This window comes from Stegodyphus dumicola, chromosome 4 (genome assembly GCF_044657685.1).
Source record: "Stegodyphus dumicola isolate Sdum_Otavi_A_Nest chromosome 4, ASM4465768v1".
Classification (NCBI taxonomy): Eukaryota; Metazoa; Arthropoda; class Arachnida; order Araneae; family Eresidae; genus Stegodyphus; species Stegodyphus dumicola.
This window is the reverse complement of record NC_140771.1, coordinates 193,525,650-193,547,409: the sequence shown is the minus strand read 5'-3', so window position 1 is coordinate 193,547,409 and position 21,760 is coordinate 193,525,650. Positions and strand designations below refer to the sequence as shown.

At 33.0% G+C, this 21,760-nt stretch overlaps 1 protein-coding gene across 2 annotated transcripts; it reads right to left on the bottom strand.

The window, feature by feature from the left end:
- Nucleotides 1–2,383: 2,383 nt before the first annotated feature.
- On the bottom strand, nucleotides 2,384–15,390 carry RpL24-like (ribosomal protein L24-like). Of its 2 annotated transcripts, XM_085815890.1 has the most exons (6): nucleotides 15,201–15,277; nucleotides 15,076–15,124; nucleotides 8,429–8,615; nucleotides 3,532–3,595; nucleotides 2,831–2,913; nucleotides 2,384–2,726 (listed from the first exon to the last, which is right to left on the bottom strand). In XM_085815890.1, exons 3-6 carry the CDS (start codon nucleotides 8,580–8,582, stop codon nucleotides 2,632–2,634), a joined length of 396 nt encoding a protein of 131 aa, XP_085672016.1. In that variant the 5' UTR covers nucleotides 8,583–8,615; nucleotides 15,076–15,124; nucleotides 15,201–15,277; the 3' UTR covers nucleotides 2,384–2,631. The 2 variants fall into 2 exon arrangements, with proteins under 2 accessions (XP_085672016.1, XP_035204743.1); XM_035348852.2 differs by lacking the exon at nucleotides 15,076–15,124 and having other exon boundaries at nucleotides 15,201–15,390.
- Nucleotides 15,391–21,760: the final 6,370 nt, after the last annotated feature.

Below are 21,760 nucleotides of genomic sequence, written 5' to 3'. Positions count from 1 at the left end.
CATAAAAGATAGCTAGAAATTTTGAAACAGTGTTCTTGTCTCATCAAGCAGTAAGTAGAAGAATTAATGATATGGGTAGTGAAGCAGATACTCTCAAGGGCATTTTGGGAAAATGCAAATTTTGCTCTCTAGGTCTAGAAGGCAACAGAAATATACTGACATCAGCCAGCTCCTTATCTTTGTCAAAACAATAAATGAAGAATTTGAAATTCATGAAGGCCTGTTGGAATTAAAATAATTAGAAGCAAGCATCAAAGGTACTGATATATTCAACGCCCTGGATAATGCCATTTCTAAATATGGAAGTTTCAGGAAGTGCTCTGGCATTGCAACAGATGGATCTAAAGCAATGGTTGTTCATAGAACTGGTTTAGTAGGACTATGTAAAGAAAAAGGAATACATTGTTTGTTTTTCCACTGCATTATCCACCAGAGGCTCTAAGGAGAAAAATTATAAGGCTCAGTGAGACAATGAAAACTGCTGTAAATGTTGTAAATTTAATAAGGGGAGGCAAAGCACAGAGACACAGAGCACTTATTGCTAATTTGGATGCTGAGTATGGTGACATTTCTTTGTACTGTCAAGTGCACTGGCTAAGTGCTGGACATTGCAACAGCTTTTTGGGTTGAGGAATGAAATTCTTGATTGCTTCAAAAGAAAACATTGGGCATGAGTATCAAGAAAAATTGGGGAAAAAAAAAAAAACAGTTTTTAAATGATCTTCCTTTTCTGATAGATTTAACATCCCATCTAAATGCTTTAAACTTGAAACTACAAGGCAGAAAACAAAATATATACCAGCTTTATGGATATACTGAAGGTTTTCGCAAAAACCTTAATGTAATGTAAATTTCACTGAAGGCAATACAGCAACTTCCCATTTTGTCAGTAGCTAAAAGAAGAAAATGACACAAATTTTAGTATGTTTCATGAAATAATTACTGATACAGTCAAAAGTCGTTAATTCGGACACCCATAATCTGGAATGATCTATAATCCGGACCTCAAAGCTAAAAACTTTCTGTGCATGCGTCGCGTTGGCGTTTTACGCATGCGCGTAATACCTTGACTACTGCGCATATGCGTGTGCGCAAGTGCAGAATACGTTTTCGCCTGCGCGTTTAATGTATAACGGACGGTGTAAGCTAAAATTATCTAATTATCTATTTCAGTTAATGTTAATGATTGCGTTGTTCCTTAATCTTCGAATTGGATCCCGCTTATTATTTTTTGCAGTAAGAGCGATTTTATAAAAGTAAACTTGAACTTTCGATTATGTCAAATAGAATTTCCGATGCTGGAACTTCCAAAGGATCTACAAAACGAAAGTATGTTTCGATGTTCAACAAACAAAAAGTGGAATTGCTGCAAAAAATGGATAAAGACATGCAGAATGTGACAGAGAGGTTAGTGAAAACGAAAAAATTTCGATTGACAAGTTAGTTGGTATTCTCGGCACAGCAATTAACGGGACTTGAACAGCGGAACTTTGTAACTGAACAAGAAATTATGTCTTTTTATAGAATTAAAGAAAAAGTATTATCACATAAAATGAAGCAACTTAAACAACTTACATTGAGAGAAATATTTCATAAAGTAAACAAATAAATATTAAGCTTTTTTTTTTGTAAATTTTGATACCCTTTAGATCATAATTGTTCTTTATTTCATAAATTATGGTTTCATATTTTTAATTTTAGAATTTCTGCATGCCATCTTACGAGATTTAAACTGATGATCTATAATCCGGAATCGCCGAAGTCCCGACGAGTCCGGATTAACGACTTTTGACTGTATTAATGAGTTCCATGATTTTGACTCCCTAAAAACAAAACCTTCATTGTTAAACAACCTCATGGAGACAGAAGTACAAGTAGGTGTCTTGCAATGCCAACCTTCAAATTGAAATTTATAATCTTCAGGCAGATCCAGTCTACCAGACTAAAAAGTGTCATGTCAACGAACATTTCTGGAAACTGATTTCTAATAAACATCTTCCCAGACTCCATAAATTCTCTTTGCAAATGTTATTACTATTTGGCAGCACATATGTGTGTGAAAGTGCTTTTTCTGCTCTCAAACAAACTAAACGAGAAATCACGCTGAAAATATTTCACTGGAATCGAGCCTGAGACTTTGCATTACTGAAATTACAGTGAACACTGATAAACTTGTATCACAAAAGCAGTGTCAATCATCACTTTGATTTTTACACTGTAAAATAATGTGTTATATTAAACTAGTGATTACATGTAATCCATTCTCTTTCTTCAATGTCTCTGGACCTCAGGTAACTAAAGGTTGGACCACACTGTCCTAATGCATAAAGTTACAACACAATGCAGCATTAATTATATTTCATGCATGTCTGTGCATAAATGGTCACAGTTTAAAACAGTTTTATTTTTTATAGCATACAACATCCAATGCATATCATTGTTATAGTGTTATAACTGTTTACCTAGAGACAGTTTCAGGAAACTGAACATGTACACTGCGTAATTACACTTTTTTATATATTAAATGATAAAAATTTCATTAAATATTTTGAAAAAAGATGCTTTTTATTTTTAGATACCATGTGGATGAATTATAAAAACTGATGAAACTGCTGTAGGAAACAGCAAGAGTTAGGCCACTTCCTGTTCCATAGGTTTTTCTACTTGATCTTCTCTTGCTACAACTCTGTTTGTTTCTTCTTGTTTTATCTTCAACTGTGTTGGTGCTGTGGATTAAATAGAGAAATATACATATAAATACAATTCAAGAAGATAATCATTGAGGATTTTTCAACCAATAAAACACAATTTGAAATAAAAGATAGCTTACCGCAAACAGATCTGATGAGAGACATATCTCTTTGTACTTCTTTTAGATCTTCTTCTTTAGCTAGCACCTTTCCCTTTTTCAACCTGAAATAATTATATAGGTTTGCTTAGAAAAATATACATCAGCCTGTGGTATGCTGTCAATAAATTAGAAGGATTAGGTTATTAATTTTACCTAACATTAGAAAATTAATTATGTTTCATGTAATATTCAATGAAACATAATTAATCTCTTGAAACTCGATGCATGGAAGTAAAGCGGGGTTTTGACATAAAAGGGTGCCTTATGCAGAGCTCATGTTCCATCAGCTCTGCATAAGGAAGGACTAATCTGACTATGCTGTTTAACTACTTGCAGTAGGTCTAAGAAATTTGAATTTTCTCGTGATTCTTATAAAATTAATAATAAGAAATTTAATTTCAGTGCTATATTTTAGTTTTTCTACATTAAAATGTTCCTTTGACACATGAAAAAGTGCAAAGAAGCTGTACTGAAGCAATAATTCCAAACTTACAATATGGAGAGAGAAGCTATGCAAAAAGCTAATCCCCATTCAAGAGATCATTCAATTTTTAGAGGGAAATTATATTGAAATACAACAAAATATGCATCCATATAATACAAAATATGTAGAAATTATAACTTTTTAGAAAAGAAACTATAGGAACTATTCAAAATACACATGAAGAACATTTATTTACCTTTGTTTGATGAAACAAGCTTCTCTTCTTTCTTTAATCTGGCTAACATGTTTCATTGTTTTCACTGAAAATAATAAAAAAAAATTGTATAAAAACAATTTCATATTCTCCCCAATATAACTTATTTTATGCAACAAAGGATATAATCTGGCCATTTCTAAGCATCTAATATAAGATTTGAAATCTGTATTAATCTTTTAAAAAATCCATAAATGTTTTTGTTCAGAAAATAAAATATCACTGGATTATGATCTGTTTAGCACATATTATAAGTTGAATCCTCATATTTCCCAAACAGAAAATCATTCTAATATTGAGTTACTCAGAAAGTTCCATAGTTTTCTGATGATAAATACAAACAAAATACAATACAGCAGTTCAAAAACATAATTAAATTTCACTGAATCGCATAAGCACCATTTTGTTCAACGACTTTTTGCCATCTTTCTGGAAAATCCTTTTTCTTAAAGTCATCATGTTTAATTGTAATGACACAATTGAAATGCTGTGAGATAGTCTCCAAAGAAATGACATCCAGGCCATTCAGAAGCCATAACTGAGCTATTTGAGCATAACCGTTGTTAACAAATTTCAACGATCAGCATGGATGAAAGAATAAGTGCAAGCTTTTGTTATGGTGTTTTGCATTCTTCTTCTTTTTTTTACATTATTTTTTTTTTGTGTGTGTGTTCATGAATTATTAATTTCAAAATTCAGCACTTTATTGCTTAAAAGTATATTAAATAGAGATTTTTACGATGCTGATACATGATACTATTGATCCCTTGGTCATCATGAACCAATGTCTATACCGACCTCACTGCGAACCCCTGATCTTGTGCACATGCGGAAGGGGAACACAAAACATCCTAGCCATACTCAATAAGCCTTTATCTGACATTCATCAAAATGTAGAGCTTATGGAAGACACCACCTCGATGATTGGGCACTTTGCTATGACCTCTGCTTTTAGAACTGCCATTTGGGAACAGTATTTTTTTTTAATTTATCGTCTGTTTTGTTGAAAACCATTTATAGTACCCAATTTCTTTACAGTCCCACCATATACAAACCATTACTTTTTTGGCGATGCAGCCTCTATCTCACAGTATTACTAAAACTCCATGATCGTAACATTATTGTATAGTAATCACTTCTTATCATCAGTAATATGCTGCTTCAAAGGAGGAAAAACATCCCATGCTGAAACTCAAGCAAGCATATTGTGCTTTGTTAAAGTATAGGATACACTTACAGTGTAGCAACTTACATATTCAATCTTCTACAAATGATCAAGCATGAATTTGTTTAATTATGACAAAGCAAGTGAGAGCCATCTACTAAGAGAAGCAATGCATTCATGGAGGGCTTTTGAATGGAAAATGTCCCTTATACACGTTGCACATGGCAAAAAAATGGAAACACCTATGCAGCCTACCCATGTGCCTGGAATCGAACCCAAGTTGGAACTACCAGTTTTCAACGACTTTACCATTTGGTCACTGGTGAGGCCTGATCATGTATGTAAATTCTGAAATATTTACAAGTCTGTCTGATAGTTCTGAACTGTATAACATAGATTTAGTCTGTCTGATAGTTCCTAAACTGTATAACATATAGTTTCTTTTAATAGGTCATGTCAAGCATCTCTTAAAAGAGGGTCATCCAGAACAGGAATATCTCTGAGAATTAAATTTCCATATTTAAACTTTTCAAACCATCTAACTGACAGAAACAGGAATTTGCCCACATACAGCACAAATTTTATGAGCATCTGGACTAGCATTTTTTACTTTTTTAAAATAAATGATGAAAATAAACTTCTGAGTTTTTCATTCTTAGCACTGTACTGAAACAAAAATTATAAAATTATGTCAAAAACAAGCTAGAATTATGCAATGTAAGAAGAGAACATTGTATTTACCCTTCTGCTTTGATCAAGATAACTCCTTAGCAGCAGTAACAAAATAATTCTGGAAACATACTTCAACTGCAAAAACCACAAAACTTTCTGGACAACCCAATAACATCCAATACCCCAAAAGGAGAGTTCAGCAGCAAAATATTTCATAAGTATTGTAATATATCCCAGACATAGTAATTTTGATAATGCAGAATGAAATATTTTGATCTAAACAGGTATGAATTGATGGATACTAATGCATTAGAAATGAAAGCCTTCCTTGGACTTTCAATTTATTCTACCGTATTCAAATCAAATCATGATATTGATCTTAATTTGCTACTGATGGTACAGGACGGGAGGTATTTAGATGTGTTACTTCCAAAGTGAGATTTTTATTTTTCTTGAATTGCTTGCAGTTTGATGACTCTAAAACAAGAAATGAGCATATGGAAACCGACAAAGCAACTCTAATATCGAAAATACTTTATGCAGTCACAAGAAATTTCCAATGCATATATTCTATTGGAGAATTAGCATGTGTTGATGAGATGCTAGTGAAATTCAGAGGATGCAGCAAATATAAAATGTACATGCCCAAAAAACCAACACAATATAGATTACAGATTATGTGCCTTTGTGATGCAAGCAACAATTATCTTTATAATGCATATATCTACTGTGGAAAAGATTCTGATGGAGATGGGCTTACAAAAGAAGAAAAATAATGTAGTAAACTCACACAAGTGGTGCTCCGACTGGTTGAACCTTTGAAACATACAAATAGGAACATTACTGCAGACGACTGGTTTTCCTGAATGGAATTAGTGAATTGCCTAAAAGACAGAGGTCTTACATTTATAGGTATATTGAGAAAAGCATAAAAAGAAGATCTCAAAAGAATTTCAGGCGAATAAGGCAAGAGAAATATCTAGTTCTTTGTATGGATTTACAAATGAAATTACGCTTGTTTCCTACGTTCCCAAGGAAAAATCAATGCACCATACGGTAATACTGGGACACCAGAAATTATAGTTATACAATTTGACAAAAGGAGCCATTGATGAATTTGAAAAGAAGTGTTCTATTTACTCAAGTGGTTGAGAAGCTCAACATTGGCCTGTGGCAATATTTTTAAGAATACTGGATATGTGTGCTGTGAATTCATTCATATTGTTCCAGTCCTATTCTGATGCTACAAAACTGGGGGGGGGAACTTTTATTAGCAAATCAACTTATTAAGCCATACCTTAAAGTTAGGATAACTTCCGCTTTTTGCCAAGGGAACTGAAGATAACAATTATAATAAACCTTGGACAAAATGAAATTGAGAGAATGGAATTTATCATATTAAGAAGAAAAAAGAAAAACATGTAGTCTGTGCCCACCTTGTAAGAAGAGACAAATAGCATACAAATGCTTAGAATGCAAGGAACCTGATGTGTCTTCAGTGCTCTCAAAAAATATTTCAACTAATTTTCTTAGGCATCTTATGTCATCCTTGTAAACAAAGGTATACTAATCTATTAATAATTTATAATTAAATTCATTGCAGTAGAATTATGGTTTAATTGACAGTAATACTTAATAAAGTCACATATTTTCATGCATGTTTAACAAAATGTTTGTTCTTTTAAAGCTTTGTTCCTTAAAATGAAGAAAATAGTCTTTTTTATACAAATTAAACTGCATAAAATTAAATGATTTATGTTAAATATACACTGATTTAAATGATTTAGAATTCCATAAATATGCATAAAGTATCTAAAACATTCTTTAAAATGCACAAAAGTATACATTTTTATGCATTTCTTAAAAGTGGTTTGCGAGACTGTTCACAGTAATTATGCCAAAAAAAAATTGTCACATCAGTTAAAGGTTAAGCATTGCATACTGTATTGCTTAGTCTCATAAATGCCTTTTTGTAGAGAGTGCAGATAATAAAAAAAATAATAATTTTTGAAGTCATTAGATAATTAAACTAGATTCCAAGAAGATAAATTTGTTACAATTGACAAAGAGGGGGAGAAATGGAAAATAATTGGTAACAGCTAGTAATTTAACTAGGTTCCTTCTTTACCATACGGACATAACTACTGCATTGCTGTCTCAAGAACAATAAATGAATAAATATGCTTTGTAATTTTGGAAACATTTACTGGAACTTAAATGTTATCAGAACCAACTTAGTAGCAGTTTCCAAATTTTTAGAACGTGTTAAACACTGGCAACCATGCTTATAACAATCCTTCAGTCGAGCAACATCACCATTTCTGTATGTATACTTTTTGTTGTATTTTGATTTTCAATGCTTTTTATAAACAAATCATGGCATTTTTTCATTAAAACTTAATTTAAAAATATACATCGGGTGGAATTTACCATCAATGAAAGAAACTGTAGTAAAATTCCTGTAGGAATGGAGAGTTTTGCTGAAAAATATCCAAAGGAAATGAGGGGACATGTTTTGTAGATAGTCGTTATTGCCATGGTTTGCAACATGCCAAATCTGCAGATTTTTTATGTTTTTTTAAGTGAAAATAGATCGATGCATGCTTGGGAAGAACAGCACAAAAAAATTACAGAATGATTTGGTAAAGAAAGCAAAGTTTTTTTAAATATATTTTGTAAACCTTATTTAATAATTAAAATTTGCATTTTAAATTGCCAATGTATGTTTTCTTTTTAAATGTTGATAATGCCTGCCAACTTATGCTAAATATTGATGGTTTGAGAATCTTTGTAATAAAATTCATGTAAACTACCCATCTGATAAATAACTTTTAAATTTCCGTCTGCAAAAAACTGCCAAACTGAGCACAGGCAGTTTCATTAACATGTAAGTAGCCATTTATCACTGATGGAAAAATCACAGTTCCACGTTAGTTGTTTTAATTTTGTTCAAAATTCAGGCTACGAATTATAATGTTTCACTTGACACATTATATGACTATTATAAAAAAAAAAAAAAAATAACCATTTATTACTACTTACTTGTTTCTCGCCATAATTCTCGATTATATTGTACAGGTACATTACGCCTCTTTTCAAATTCAAATGCTGGGTCATTAATAAGTTCTTTCCCAGCAGCTTTTCGGAATGCCTTTGTCCATTTTAATTTCCTGGGATTTTTCTTACGGTTGAACATTTTACGGCATTTAGAACGGCAAAATCGAAATACCTAGTGATAATGCATGGCTGTATTACTCAAAAGAAATTGCCCAAGCATACATAGTCATTTTGAAGATTTGCAGTATTATAAAAACAAACATACAATTTTTTCATTGACAATGCTGGCAGTTTTATTCAATACATAAATGCTAGTATATATGCATTAATAATACCTGAGAAAATAAATTAAGATTCTTAAATATTATGATGTTATATATTTAGCACTTTTTAGATGAAGCATATGTTTAAAGCATGCACACATTTCAAGACTAAGTTTAAATTTAATAAATGCAATACGTTTAACGCGAAAACGCTTAAGATGAAATATCGGTTAACACGAAATAATGCAATGGTCCCGACAAACTATCATATATTTTCATGCATTTTTTTTATCTTAACATATCTTAAAAATCGCTTAACACAAAAAGATATTCTCTCTAGGAATGAACAAAATACGGAAAACACCGGCCTCACAGGCGAGATTTAAGAGGGGTATGAAATGAAAGAGAGATGGTTTCACATGTTTCGTAGAAAGGAGGGTAACTTGGTTTTGAAATACCCTCAGAATAGTCTGTGACACGAGCCAGTTTTGTTTATCTAAGCTATTTTCACCCTCCACCCCTACAAACATCTCATCAGTTGGCTTTGGAATTTGGTAATGAGTACATCGCAGTGCGAGTAAAAAATCTGCGAGTTTGGTTCATATGTTGCACTCTGCATGGAATTCAGTGACTGCAAGGACGAATGAAAATCATTTTTATCATGCATGATTCTCAAAAGTATCAGATTCTTTGGCACCAAAAGAAATGGAGGAGGAGGATATTGAAACTGAGCCAACACTTAATGAAATGTTTGAGAAAGTTTTTGTATTACTGGACTGTCCTACTATATTATCAAAAGAATTCCTTGCAGTAGTTGATGATAATGTGTGTACAGTCCTAATTATGACAGACAGACATTTTGGAGCTTGTTCAAAGCTAAAAAAATATTATTACTGCAAATTCTGACAACGAAAATGAAATTAATAATCCAGCTCCTGTTCCTACGTTATCCAAAATGAGGAACATCATGAAAAGTATGCACAGTTATTTAAATGCAAATTCCAATGGTGAAGTGAATAACAAGTTGGACGACACTGAACAATTTGATACTAAGAAAGACAATGCAAAGAAAAACATCAGATTATTTACAAAAAATTCAATAAATGTTTAGTTTTTCAAAAAACTCCAAAATTTTGCATTCATTTTCAATATGTTCTTTTGGATGTTTTTGTTTCATTGATTTTTATTAAATACATATTATCTATGTAAACAAATGTACTTTAATAAACTTAATTTTGTTGATTTTTTTTAATATCCTTTAAGCAAAAAAATATTTCAGTCCCCTTAGTTTCGTGTATAACGATTTTCACTGAATTGCTAAATGTATAGAATAAAAATGATTATAGAATTTTATCTTATATGGCCCATTTTCAAATTTTGCTTACATATGCTGTCCCAGAAGAAAAAAAAATCCAAGATAATTTAATATTTAAAGTTTAATTTGAGCAATGCATTGCATAAAAATGTTTAAATATATTTCTACAATTTAAAATATACCAAAAAAAAATAATAATTTGAAAATTTTTAGATATAAATTTACCAAATCAATAAAAATTTGTCTTCCACTTCATGTCAAGGCTGCGTTACCTTGAGATTATTTTACCCAATTAGTTTGTAAATCTGCCTAAAGGGGCAGAACATATTCAAAGTAGTCAAACTTAGTTTGACTAGTTTATCTATATCTACATGTAGACTTGACATGAAGACAAATTATTTTCTGTTATTGATTTGCTAAAGAAAAAACTTCAGTAATTAATTTTTAACATGAATATAACACATTAGTTCATATTTAAAATAAACTTCTTTATTTAAAAAATACATTAGCTTACAAAACAAAAAGATTGAATAACAAACTTGAGAGACAGGCATTTTTGCCTACGATCACATTTTTTAAGATGTGATCTAAAAAATTTCAATAATTTTTTTTGAAATTTTAAATTTTAGAAATATATTTGTAGTCATCTTTATGCAATGCATTGCTCAGTTAAACTTTAAATATGATTTATCTCGAATTTTCTTTCTTTTCTTCTGGGACAGCATATGTAAGCAAAATTTCAAAATGGGCCATATTCTACATGCAAGTAAACGGCCACAATCACTATGAATTTTTCGTTGGTAGGCTACCAATGAAATGTTTTTATCTTAATGACTAAAAAAAAAAAAAAAAAAACTTTCAGTTCTGACCTCATTTACACTCACTTCCAAAAGTTAAGCACAGAGAGAAAAATGCTAATTTCAGGAATCAGAATTGAAGAGGAAGCAATTCGCTGCAGAGGTATATGATAGTATGCAAATATGTTAGGTAACAGCCAATCGCACTTTCATGTTAAGAAATATGCAAAAAAGGAAGTTTATAAGAAGCCAGCTTTATGAAGGGTTACAGAAGTTGACTGTAAGTGCTGATAGAAGGTGTTCAAAACTTTCGTACAATTTGTTTTCAAGACATACGTGTTTTTATGACTTCCAGAAGACGGATGGAAGATTCTGAGCGCTGGCATGCTGTGGGACGCATTGAAGCAGGACAATCGATCACAGATGTTGACCTTTTCTTCAGCGTTCGTCATTCTGTAATTTCACGTTTATGGAAACAATTCCAAACCACACAGATAGTTGTCCGAAGAACATCAGATTATTTTTAAAAAACTCAATAAATGTTTCATTTTTCAAAATTTTGCATTCATTTTCAATACGTTCTTGTGGATGTTTTTGTTTCATTGATTTTTATTAAATACATATTATCTATGTAAACAAATGTACTTTAATAAACTTAATTTTGTTGATTTTTCTTTAATATCCTTTAAGCAAAAAAATATTTCAGTCCTCTCAGTTTCGTGTTTAACAATTTTTACTGTATTGCTAAATGTATAGAATAAAAATGATATAACGCTAAATATAAAATAAAACGCGCGGGGGGGGTGTAACCTTTGGGCGACCCATAGGTGGTCGCCCAAAGGTTACAACCACCCGCGAAAGATTGATATATTGCTATTATAGCCAAGCGGAATCGCAGAGTGACCTCCACACGTGTGACATCTACGGTTACTGCGTCCATTGGTAAGGTGATATCTGCAGCTACGGTATGCCGAAGATTACATATGAGTGGACTGTACATCAAGTTTGTGTTCCTCTATCTGTCCAATCAAGAGGGGCATGATTACAGTGGTGCCGGGAACATGTCAATTGGAATGTGTCTGACTGGGTCAATGTCATGTTTACTAATGAGTCAAGATTTGCTCTGGAGCCAGATGACAAGCGTATAAGGATATGGCGTGAACAACGAATACACAATCAGTCTCAAAAATTCACGCATTCCGAGGCAGAAGCATTATGGTGTGGGCAGGGATTTCATTAGAATATCGCACCGAGCTGCACATCTTTAAACTGGGTTCTTTGACGGCTGTCCAGTATCGAGATGAAGTCCTAGAACCCATTGTGAGATTGTACGCTGCAGCAGTTGGGCCTACTTTTGTTTTAGTGGACGATAATGCACGTCCCCATAGAGCTAACATCGTCGATGACTACATGGAGAGTGAAGGGATTACGCGTATGGCGTGGCCAGCATATTCGCCCGACCTTAAGCCCATTGAAAATCTTTGGGATGCTCTCGACCGTGCTGTATCTCCACGTTTCCTACCTCCAGCCCCTCTTATTGAGCTAGAAACTGCTCTACAAGAAGAATGGCGATTGCTTAATTCTGCGGTGGCTGACCACCTAATTGAAAGCATGGTCACAAGGTGTAAATTTTTTATACAAATGATCTATACAGATGTATATTTCTCTCTATATATATTCTTTGTGTAGCGGCAATTTTTGAGCCATAAATCGCCGTTACACAAAGCCAAAATAACAAGACAAACAATTGCACAAACTCGGTATCCATGCACACGTTGACCTATTTTCACTTAAAAAAAATCCCAGAATTGCACAATAATGGCATTGCGCACTTTAACTTTATCCTTGTACACGTTGACCTATTTTCACATAAAAAAATCACAGAATTGCACAAACTTGCATCGCGCACTCACTTTACTTTGTCCATGTACACATCGATATATTTTCACCTAAAAAGTCAAAGGAGCACCAAATTCTACAACATAGGCAAACAAAAAATACATAATCTCAATAAAATACATTTTAAACCAAACAATAAAAAACATAAAAAAGGAAAAACATGTTATAATTTAAGCACTACCAAAAGTAAATATTCACTTACCAAGATTTTTGAGTTCACTTCGTACACCCAGAGCCACGTAAAAATCAAAATACTAATTCATACTTATTCATAATATTCAAACCAGGTACTCTTTCTGATCGAACGCTTCACATAGTGACCATCTGAACCTTTCTTCCTACAAACTTATTCAAATCCATCTAAACGGTGTTTACATTCGACTATACGCATATCCTTCCTACATACAGGACACTTATAATGGCTACTAAGTAAACCTTCATTTACACACCAGTCAAATAAAGCTCTTTTCCCCTTTCATTCCACATCGTACAGAAACTTCAAATTAATCTTACTACTTCTACCATCTAAAGAATCAAACCAACACACACCACAAAAACGCTTACAAAACATCCCATGATTAAAAATTTCCCAGAATCATGCACCCGATTAAGTCACAATAGGGTTTCCATTAACATTCAACTACTCAGGCTACCATAAATGAAACAACAACTTCGCCATAATACAAGGGGTACCTTAAAGTCTACTCTACCCCTGCACTGTTACCTGAGTGGAAATTATGGCCTATTTTTAACTGTTATATATCATACAAATAAAAAATGGACGTGATGTAAATGCAAAAGAATTGTTCTCAAGTGATGGCACTGGAATTGAAATAACAAGAGCTGTGATGAGCTACAAGAGATTTTTATTTTTGACAAGTTGTCTTCAATTCAATGATAATCGGCTAATCTTTGGAATATGGTAACTGGTAGTTTGGCGACATTTTGGTAAGGCGATAAAATTTACTAGCTAGGACTTAAGCAGTGTACATGGATAAAGTCAAGAGTGGGCACAATGCCATTTTTGTGCAATTCTGGGATGTTTTTTTAAGTGAAAATAGGTCGACGTGTACATGGATACCATGTATGTGCAATTCTTAAAAACGCGGCAAGCAACGGATGATTCTGCACTTTCTCCCAATTTCACACCTAATCTTCATCATGATTAAGCACTTTAATTCCATAAAAGTTCTAGCATAAGCATAATTCAGCTAGCAGATTGTTGGGGAAAAAAAAAAGTTGAGTAGAAAAAAAAAAAAAAAAAAAAACTAGCAGGTTGCTGTAGCAGGGTTGGTCGCCAAATTATCATAATCCGTAGATTAACCATATAATCAACAGGACAGGAGAGACAAATATTAAAACTAGCTTGGATTTTAAAATATAGTTGTTAAATAATAAATTTAAAATTTCTATAATAAAATACATCATTGCTTTTCCACCTGACTAATATAAGTGTTTAAAAATAATTTGCTATCATTTGAATGCGACATTATTTAGATTTTGCAATAATAAAGTTAATATTTTATGTTTTAACAAATTTATTATCAATAGCCACTCATTTCTGCCAATTTTCCTGCCAAAAACGGTATACCGATAGGGCTCTAGTGTAGAATTGGGTGCCTCTTTAATTAGCGAAAATTCTTTTTAAAATTTCGGTGATGAAACATCATTTCTGGTTACCATGATAGTTTTAACTTTGTTTTAGCTTCCTGATGTTTTTAATAAAATTAGATCAACATGTACATGGACAAAGTTAAGGCAGTATGCACTGCCTAGTTTGTGCAATTCTCTGATATTTTTTTAAGTGAAAATAGATTGATGTGTACATGGTCATCGAGTTTGTGCAATTCTTCGAGTTCTTAATTTGGTTTTGTGTAGCGGCCATCCTGAAATTGTGCCTCCCTGCCGCGGATCTTGGCGTCAAAAATGAATCGACAAAAAACAAGGGGCACCCAATTGCAAACTTTTACCGATGTAAAAAATACGATGCGCGCGTGCTGGAAGGTTAAAGTCAAGATGAATGCTGCTTTTAACTTCTCTAATCATGATGATTTCATATGTAATCAAGAATTGAAAAGCAGTTTAAATGTATTAAATATATGCATTTTCTACATCAACATTTTCACTACTTTCTTCAATCAGAGTTCTTTAGAATTAAATAAAGTTTATTAATGTGCTTTGATGAAGTAGCCATGTTAAAAAAAATTGTATTTCCCAAACTTTTTTCATCACAAAGAACTTTTCTCCTGTAAAAATTTTAAGGAAAACTAGGGTAAATTTGGATTAATAAATAACACAGATCTATTTAAATATTCCGATACAATAAGAATTGTCAAATACTATACATCAAAATATTACCTATACATAGTTTCTGAAGCAATATCATATTGGTAATAATATTCATTATCTGAAAAAGAAATTAAATACAGCGTTGCTAGAAAATTTAAAATCACTGCGAAAAAAATTTCATACTGAGTACTTACTTTACAGTCATTTCGTATAAATTGTATACCGTGACCAGGATATAACGGAGATGAACAAAAATAACACCGTTCAACTCTCATTTTTAATTTTAGTTAGAATTAAGGTACACTTTTAATAATCAAGTCCATATAATTAAGATTTACATCATAAACACGTTCCCGATGGTTAACTACATATTTAACATACTGTTGAGTTGAGTTGTATCCAGCTTCCATTGGTGTTTCTGTTGCATTTCAAAACGAGGGCGCTATTATGAGTTCGTGAAAAGAAATTTCAGAATATCTGTTGTTTATGCTAACTGATTTCTATATTGATAATGTTTTTACAACAACAAATGATTTTAAATTAAACAAATATTAAGTTGCGTTTGCTTGTACAGCACTACTGTCTTGGAACATATGCTACAAAGACGTAAAAATTTAACTATACAGGGTATTTCATAGATCATGGGACAAACTCGGAGGGGTGGTAGAGCGAACTAAAACACGCATTTTTCGTATAGGAATATAGGGTCTAAAGGCATGTCTACACGGAGCGATTTTCTCGGCCGACTTTCTCGTAGAGCAACAATTTAAGGATCTGCGCATGCGCCACAAATCGGTCATGTTCTCTGCCGCGATTTCAGAACTGGTGTTCACTGCTCACCAGCGTACGATAAAATCGGTGTCTCTAGCCAATAAGATTGCTTTGAGTTATCAAGTGCTTTTCTCCTCATTTGGAATAATAAACATGGCTGCAATTCATTGGAGCGAAACTAAAATTTTTGAACTAATAGATTCCTATAGAGAGAATGTTGTGTTGTGGGATACGAGTAATGTAAATTTTAAAAATAAAAAAGTAAGGAATTCTCTTATTTTGGTAAGATTTGTCTTCTCCATTACTTTATATATTCAAATATTTTCTATTAGGGGAGAAAATTATTTTAACTCTCCCAAGTTCCAAAAACTATTGATGATTCCATATCATGGGTACTAGATGAAAATATTCAGAAACTTATTATTAAAAAAATTCAGAAAGCAAAATCTCCAGTCGAAAATAAAGCAGCGCAAAGACTAATTGACTTCGCCGAAAATGGGAGTTAATCAGGTGACGAAGTACATAGCTTTTTCGACTCCTCATACACGAGCGATCATAGTTCAGTGGTAAAGAGCAGAGCAGATTTTTTCGTACATCGGGATCATGGGCTCCTTGGGGGAGTTTTGGACTTTCTGCTTTTTAATTTCGTTTCTCCATCACTAAATTCGAACTGTATGACTTAAAAGTCACTTATTTTTCAGCCTACGGGTGTGGTGTTTATTGGATTTTAACGCCTTTCTTTTTATTTTTCGAATGGCCCTTTGCACGTGTTTTAGATCTACTGGTCAAAAGAAAGTCACAAACTCAGTTTTGTGTTAATTGAATTTTGCGAAAATGATCATAGTTTTCAGACTGTATTAGTTATTTAATTATGCTGATATTAGTTTTTTAATGTTCAATAATATACTACTGAAGACTCTACACCTTTATAATATTTATTATTTGAAATTTTTGCACTGAAATTACACTGTTGCTTTGTAACATAGTAATCTTTATTACTATTTTTTACTCATACTGGTTTGATATTCATAACATTATTGTCTATTTATTCATTAATAAAGGTTGTTTTGATTTAAAGCACAGTAGTTTTTTATTTTTTTCTGAAACATGGTTATTTTATTATTTCCAGATTTAAGTGCACAAATAGAAGTGCCAGAAAATGAAATTTAAAAATAAATAAATAAAATAAAAAGGAGTAATCTGTGCCCTCAGTACACAAAGGAAAAGCATATTTTTTTTTTTTTTAATTTTGCTGCAAACTAAATTTAGAAAAAAATCAAAATCACGCGGCATCATCAGTAAATACTTTCCGAATTGCACCGTGTTTTCAATATGCAACTCCCGGAGCAGGGTATTATGAAGGCACCATGAATTTCTTGTCGTTTGACCCAATTTCTGGTCCAAACGCATTTTCTTTTTTTTTTCCTCTTTTGTAGCAGTAGCTAAGTTCAAAATTGTAGCTGTATCTATAGTAGCAATTTAAAATGTCATCCATTATTTTGACTATTTGACAACACCATAAGCTTTGTTTACAAATCATAGACAGTGTGACGCTGTAGATAGCGGGAACATTTCCTTTTACAGTGATTGGCCGAGTGAATTCCTGTACTAACGAGAAAATCGTTTCGTGTGGACAGGCGAGCTATCTCAGATATTGTCGGCCAGTTAAGTCGGCCGAGAAAATCGCTGCGTGTAGTCGGGCCTTAAAGTGACGGGTTAAGGCAGGAACGCAAAAAAAAAAAAAAAACGACACGAGAGGAAAATGTGTTTATGTACAAAATCAACGCAAAGTGCTTCTTTGCAGCAATACAGTGTTCACAATAAATGTTCAAAAAAGGGAACAGTAATAGAAACTACAACTGTGATTGGATGGCAATGCAGCGGTAGTCAGCCGGACAAACCACGATCCGATGTATCAGAGGTTCATTCGCAACTCTGATGTCGAGCGTGATGGGAGAGTTTACGCACAGAGGAAAAGCTGACATGCATGTCATGTATGGTGCTGCTAATGGGAACGGCAGGGCAGCGCTACGGTTGTACCAGGAACGGTTTCCGAATAAGCGTATGCCGAAGCAGACAATGTTTGAGAGGTTGCATAGGTCTCTATGCGAAAACGGGTCGTTTGAAGCTACATCTGACACTAGTAGTAGAAGAAGAAGTGCACGACAACCTCGCATTGTAAATCCATCTTGAACATTGTGCATGAATCACCTCAGACAAGTACAAAAGCTATTGCACGTCATCTGCAGCTGAGTCATTCCACCGTTTGGAGAGTACTGCATGAAAATGGTTTGCACCTATACCATTTGCAGAGAGTCCAAGCCTTTCAAGTGACAGATTACCTTCTTCGAGTTCATTTCTGCCATCGGTTCTTGCAGCAGTGTGTGGCGCAGGCGGATTTCCCATTGGATGTGCTATTCACGGTCGAGGCAACTTTCTCACAGGACGACATCTTCAATAGCCACTACAACATGCACGTGTGGGCAACTCATAATCCACCCGTCCACATGTATTCCAAACCCGCTTCTCCGTGAATGTGTGGGCGGATATTGTTAACGACTACCTTACAGGTCCATACCTCTTACCTGCACGTACAAATGGCTTATGTTATCATATTTTTCCCCGAGAGGTGCTACAGGAATTTTTGCAGGATGTTCCGTCTGCCGTTCGTGATGGTATGTGGTTCCAGCATGATAGTGCACCAGTCCATAACCATGTGCGGGTCCGCAATTACTTCGATGGGGTATTTCCTGGCCGATGGATTAGCCGTGGTGGACCCGTTCGATGGCCACCCCGTTCGCCAGATTTATCCAGCTTGGATTTTTTTAATGGGGCCATCTGAAGAGCATCATTTATAAGACTCTCGTTGACTCACTGGAGGACCTCGTTGCAATTACAAGACTCCCGCTGACTCACTGGAGGACCTTGTTGCACGACTATCCATTGCGGCTGCAAACGTGCGCCAAATGCCTGTCGTTTTTCAAATGTTCGTTAGTCCCTTCTGCGACGTTACCAGGCATGTTTTGAAATGGCCTATGTTGCAGTGATAGACGTGGTGGAAAGATTTCAGATGCGTATTTTAGATTGTGTGGAAAGTAAATTTAGTATTAAAAAGTACGATGTTGGAGTTGTTAACGAGAAGTTTAAACAGGATGCTGTGTACATGGTATTCTTTGAAATTTATTGCTGTTACGTTAATTTATTAAAACGAGGTGTGCGTAGTTTGTAGAATCGTTCGTTGCCTAGATTGTGCAATTCTTAGATATTTTTTTAAGTTAAAATATATCGCTGTGTACATGGATTCTTGTCAAATATTTTTGGATAGAAACTTTACGTTTTTGCTATCTAAATTTCTTGTTTTTGTTTCGGATTTTTAGCTTAAATTGTTTGCTCAAAACGTGGCTTTTGCATGTGCGAAAACCGCGTTTTTGGAGACATTTTAGGCTTAAAGTTCGAAATGTAGAAAAAAAATTTAGTGATATGGCAGCGTGGAGTTTCTCGCCAAAAATGTTTGGCTACCTGAGGGAGCATATAAGAGTAGTTCCTAAATTTAATTTATTATTATTATTATTATTATTATCTTATTTAATATTATTATAGGATTATACGAAATGCTGAATACCGTAGGTACTATCGTAGTCTTCACATAACCTTTCACATTGGATTTTGCCATATCATTGTAAAATATATTGCATTGTACAGATTAAATAAAAGCTAATTACTTTGTTAGAGATGTGAATGTTCTAACTGAATTTTCTTTATATCACGTATTCATTTCCGATTTGAAAAAACACATTCATATTTGACAAATAATTATATCCGCAGAAAATTTTTTGTTTGTTTAAAAACTATATTTGTCAATAATGTAATAAAAACTCACTAATCTAGTGTTTCATAGATCAATATGACAACGAATTCAAAATGCTTTAAAAACAATTCATTAAGCTTTAGTTTGTAGTAGATGCAATTAAATGGCACAGAGAAAAAATATTTCAATAAAAAAGTTCTCCATGTTAATTCAATAGCAAAATTATTTCTATTTCAGTCAGAAATCCACTTTTAGTGCTTATATAACAGAAAAACATAAGCATTTGGGAAGTTTTAAATGTAAGCTAAAGGTTTATTATACAATTTTATGAAACGTAATAATTTACTTTCATTCCTTTTAAATCGGCATATTCGTTTCCAATAGATAACTAAAATTTTTGGCAAGTTAGAGACTTAACTTGAACACACAGTATTCCATTACTTAAAATATCAATTAATGGTTCTTTTTCATTTTGAGATACATTGGAATTGAAAATACCAAAGGAAAAATGGGTCACGGATCCAACCTAATTCCTAATTTGGAAAATTTTCAAACAGTTTTCGGTCAATTTTATTATATGTTGTTTTAAACAAGAAATCTGTATTATTTTCTTTAGTAAATTCTGAAAACATGTTTCTGTTGTTTTTGTTCAATTCTCCTTGCCAAAGTATTAGCTTAGTTTTAAAAGCTTCAATATTGGTGCTCAGTATTAAAGTGTTTAGGTTTTTAGAAAATGTCTATTATGTAACTCAGTTTTCCTGACTAATCATTATTAAGGAATGAACTTGCTGATATATGTTTCGTTTCTTCCAAAAATACGTAAACTGTATTTCTCAAATCAAAAATATATCTCAGTATTTTTATGTGTGAAAGCTAACTGACTGGTAATAATGTCTCATACACAGAACGCATCACATTACATCGTATTTAAAAAGAGACACCTGTTTAGGATCTTGCCTTTTAATGTAATTGATTGCAGTAATAAACCTGCAATATCTTGTGCAATTCTTCATCCATATCTTTTGCAACAAGAGCTTGTTTCTGTGTCATACAATGATGGAATATTATATGGAGAGCAATTTTCATTATTCACCCTCTTAGTCCTTTATAATTACCTAGTAATGCTGCAGCATCATCAGTACAAACTGCGACACAGTGTGTCTAGGTAAGATTATTCGTTTCAAAATATCTGTTAATAATTTCAAATATTTTCTCTGCAGTTACTTTTCTTTCCCAAATATTAGAACATAAAAAATATTCTACTGCGTCGTCTTCAAAAACGTATCTCAGATAAACGATGAATTGAGACATTTTGGTAATGTCGGTAGTTTCATCAAGTTGTATAATAAAGACAGGATTTTGTATTCTATACTGTCTGATATGACAAAAATTTGGTGAGAAACTGTATCTCTTGATAATGTTATTGTTTTTAAATCATTACTTTATTTTTCTGCATGCATAAAAGATGTCATTATAATTGGTGAAGCAAGAATGAGTGATTCTCCAATTGTATTAGGTTTTAAATTTTTTGCAATTAAATATGAAACTTTTAACGATGCCTGTAAAGCCTTCTCAGGAACTATTGTATATTTTTTCCAAAATACATTTTTTCATGCTGTCAGCTCATTCCTTAAAAAATTCTTCAGCTTTATTTACTAAATCTTAATGTTTAGTTTCTGAGGTCCTTTTCCGTTTCGCCGGCGCAAATATCACCAAGCAGACTTTGTTAACGACAACATACAGTATACACATAAAAAATGTTAACAAACGTTAGTTCTAAGAATTATTTTGAAGGCATAAACATTTTAATATGGTTTAAAATTTTGTAAAAAGACATTAAGAATTTACTATGCTTTCCTGGTTCGCCGGTTCGTATAACGTGATCCCACGCGATCTCATCTCTAAATTATGCTACAAAAATCTAATTCTCTCAGTAATTATCTACATTAATTTCAAGTTAAATCTTAATTTGGAATGCAAGTTTAAATGCAAGATTTATTTCAATTCGTACGAAAAGCTTACTCAGAAATTATGTAAAACCTCAGTGCTTTACTTCACTAGTGCATTCTCATTAGAATTGATGAATTTAACACTTGATTTTGCCTTTTCTATATTTTCGCCTTCGGGTGAGAGGTGTGATTGCATTCTAATAGACTTAATTACCGCAAATGGCCT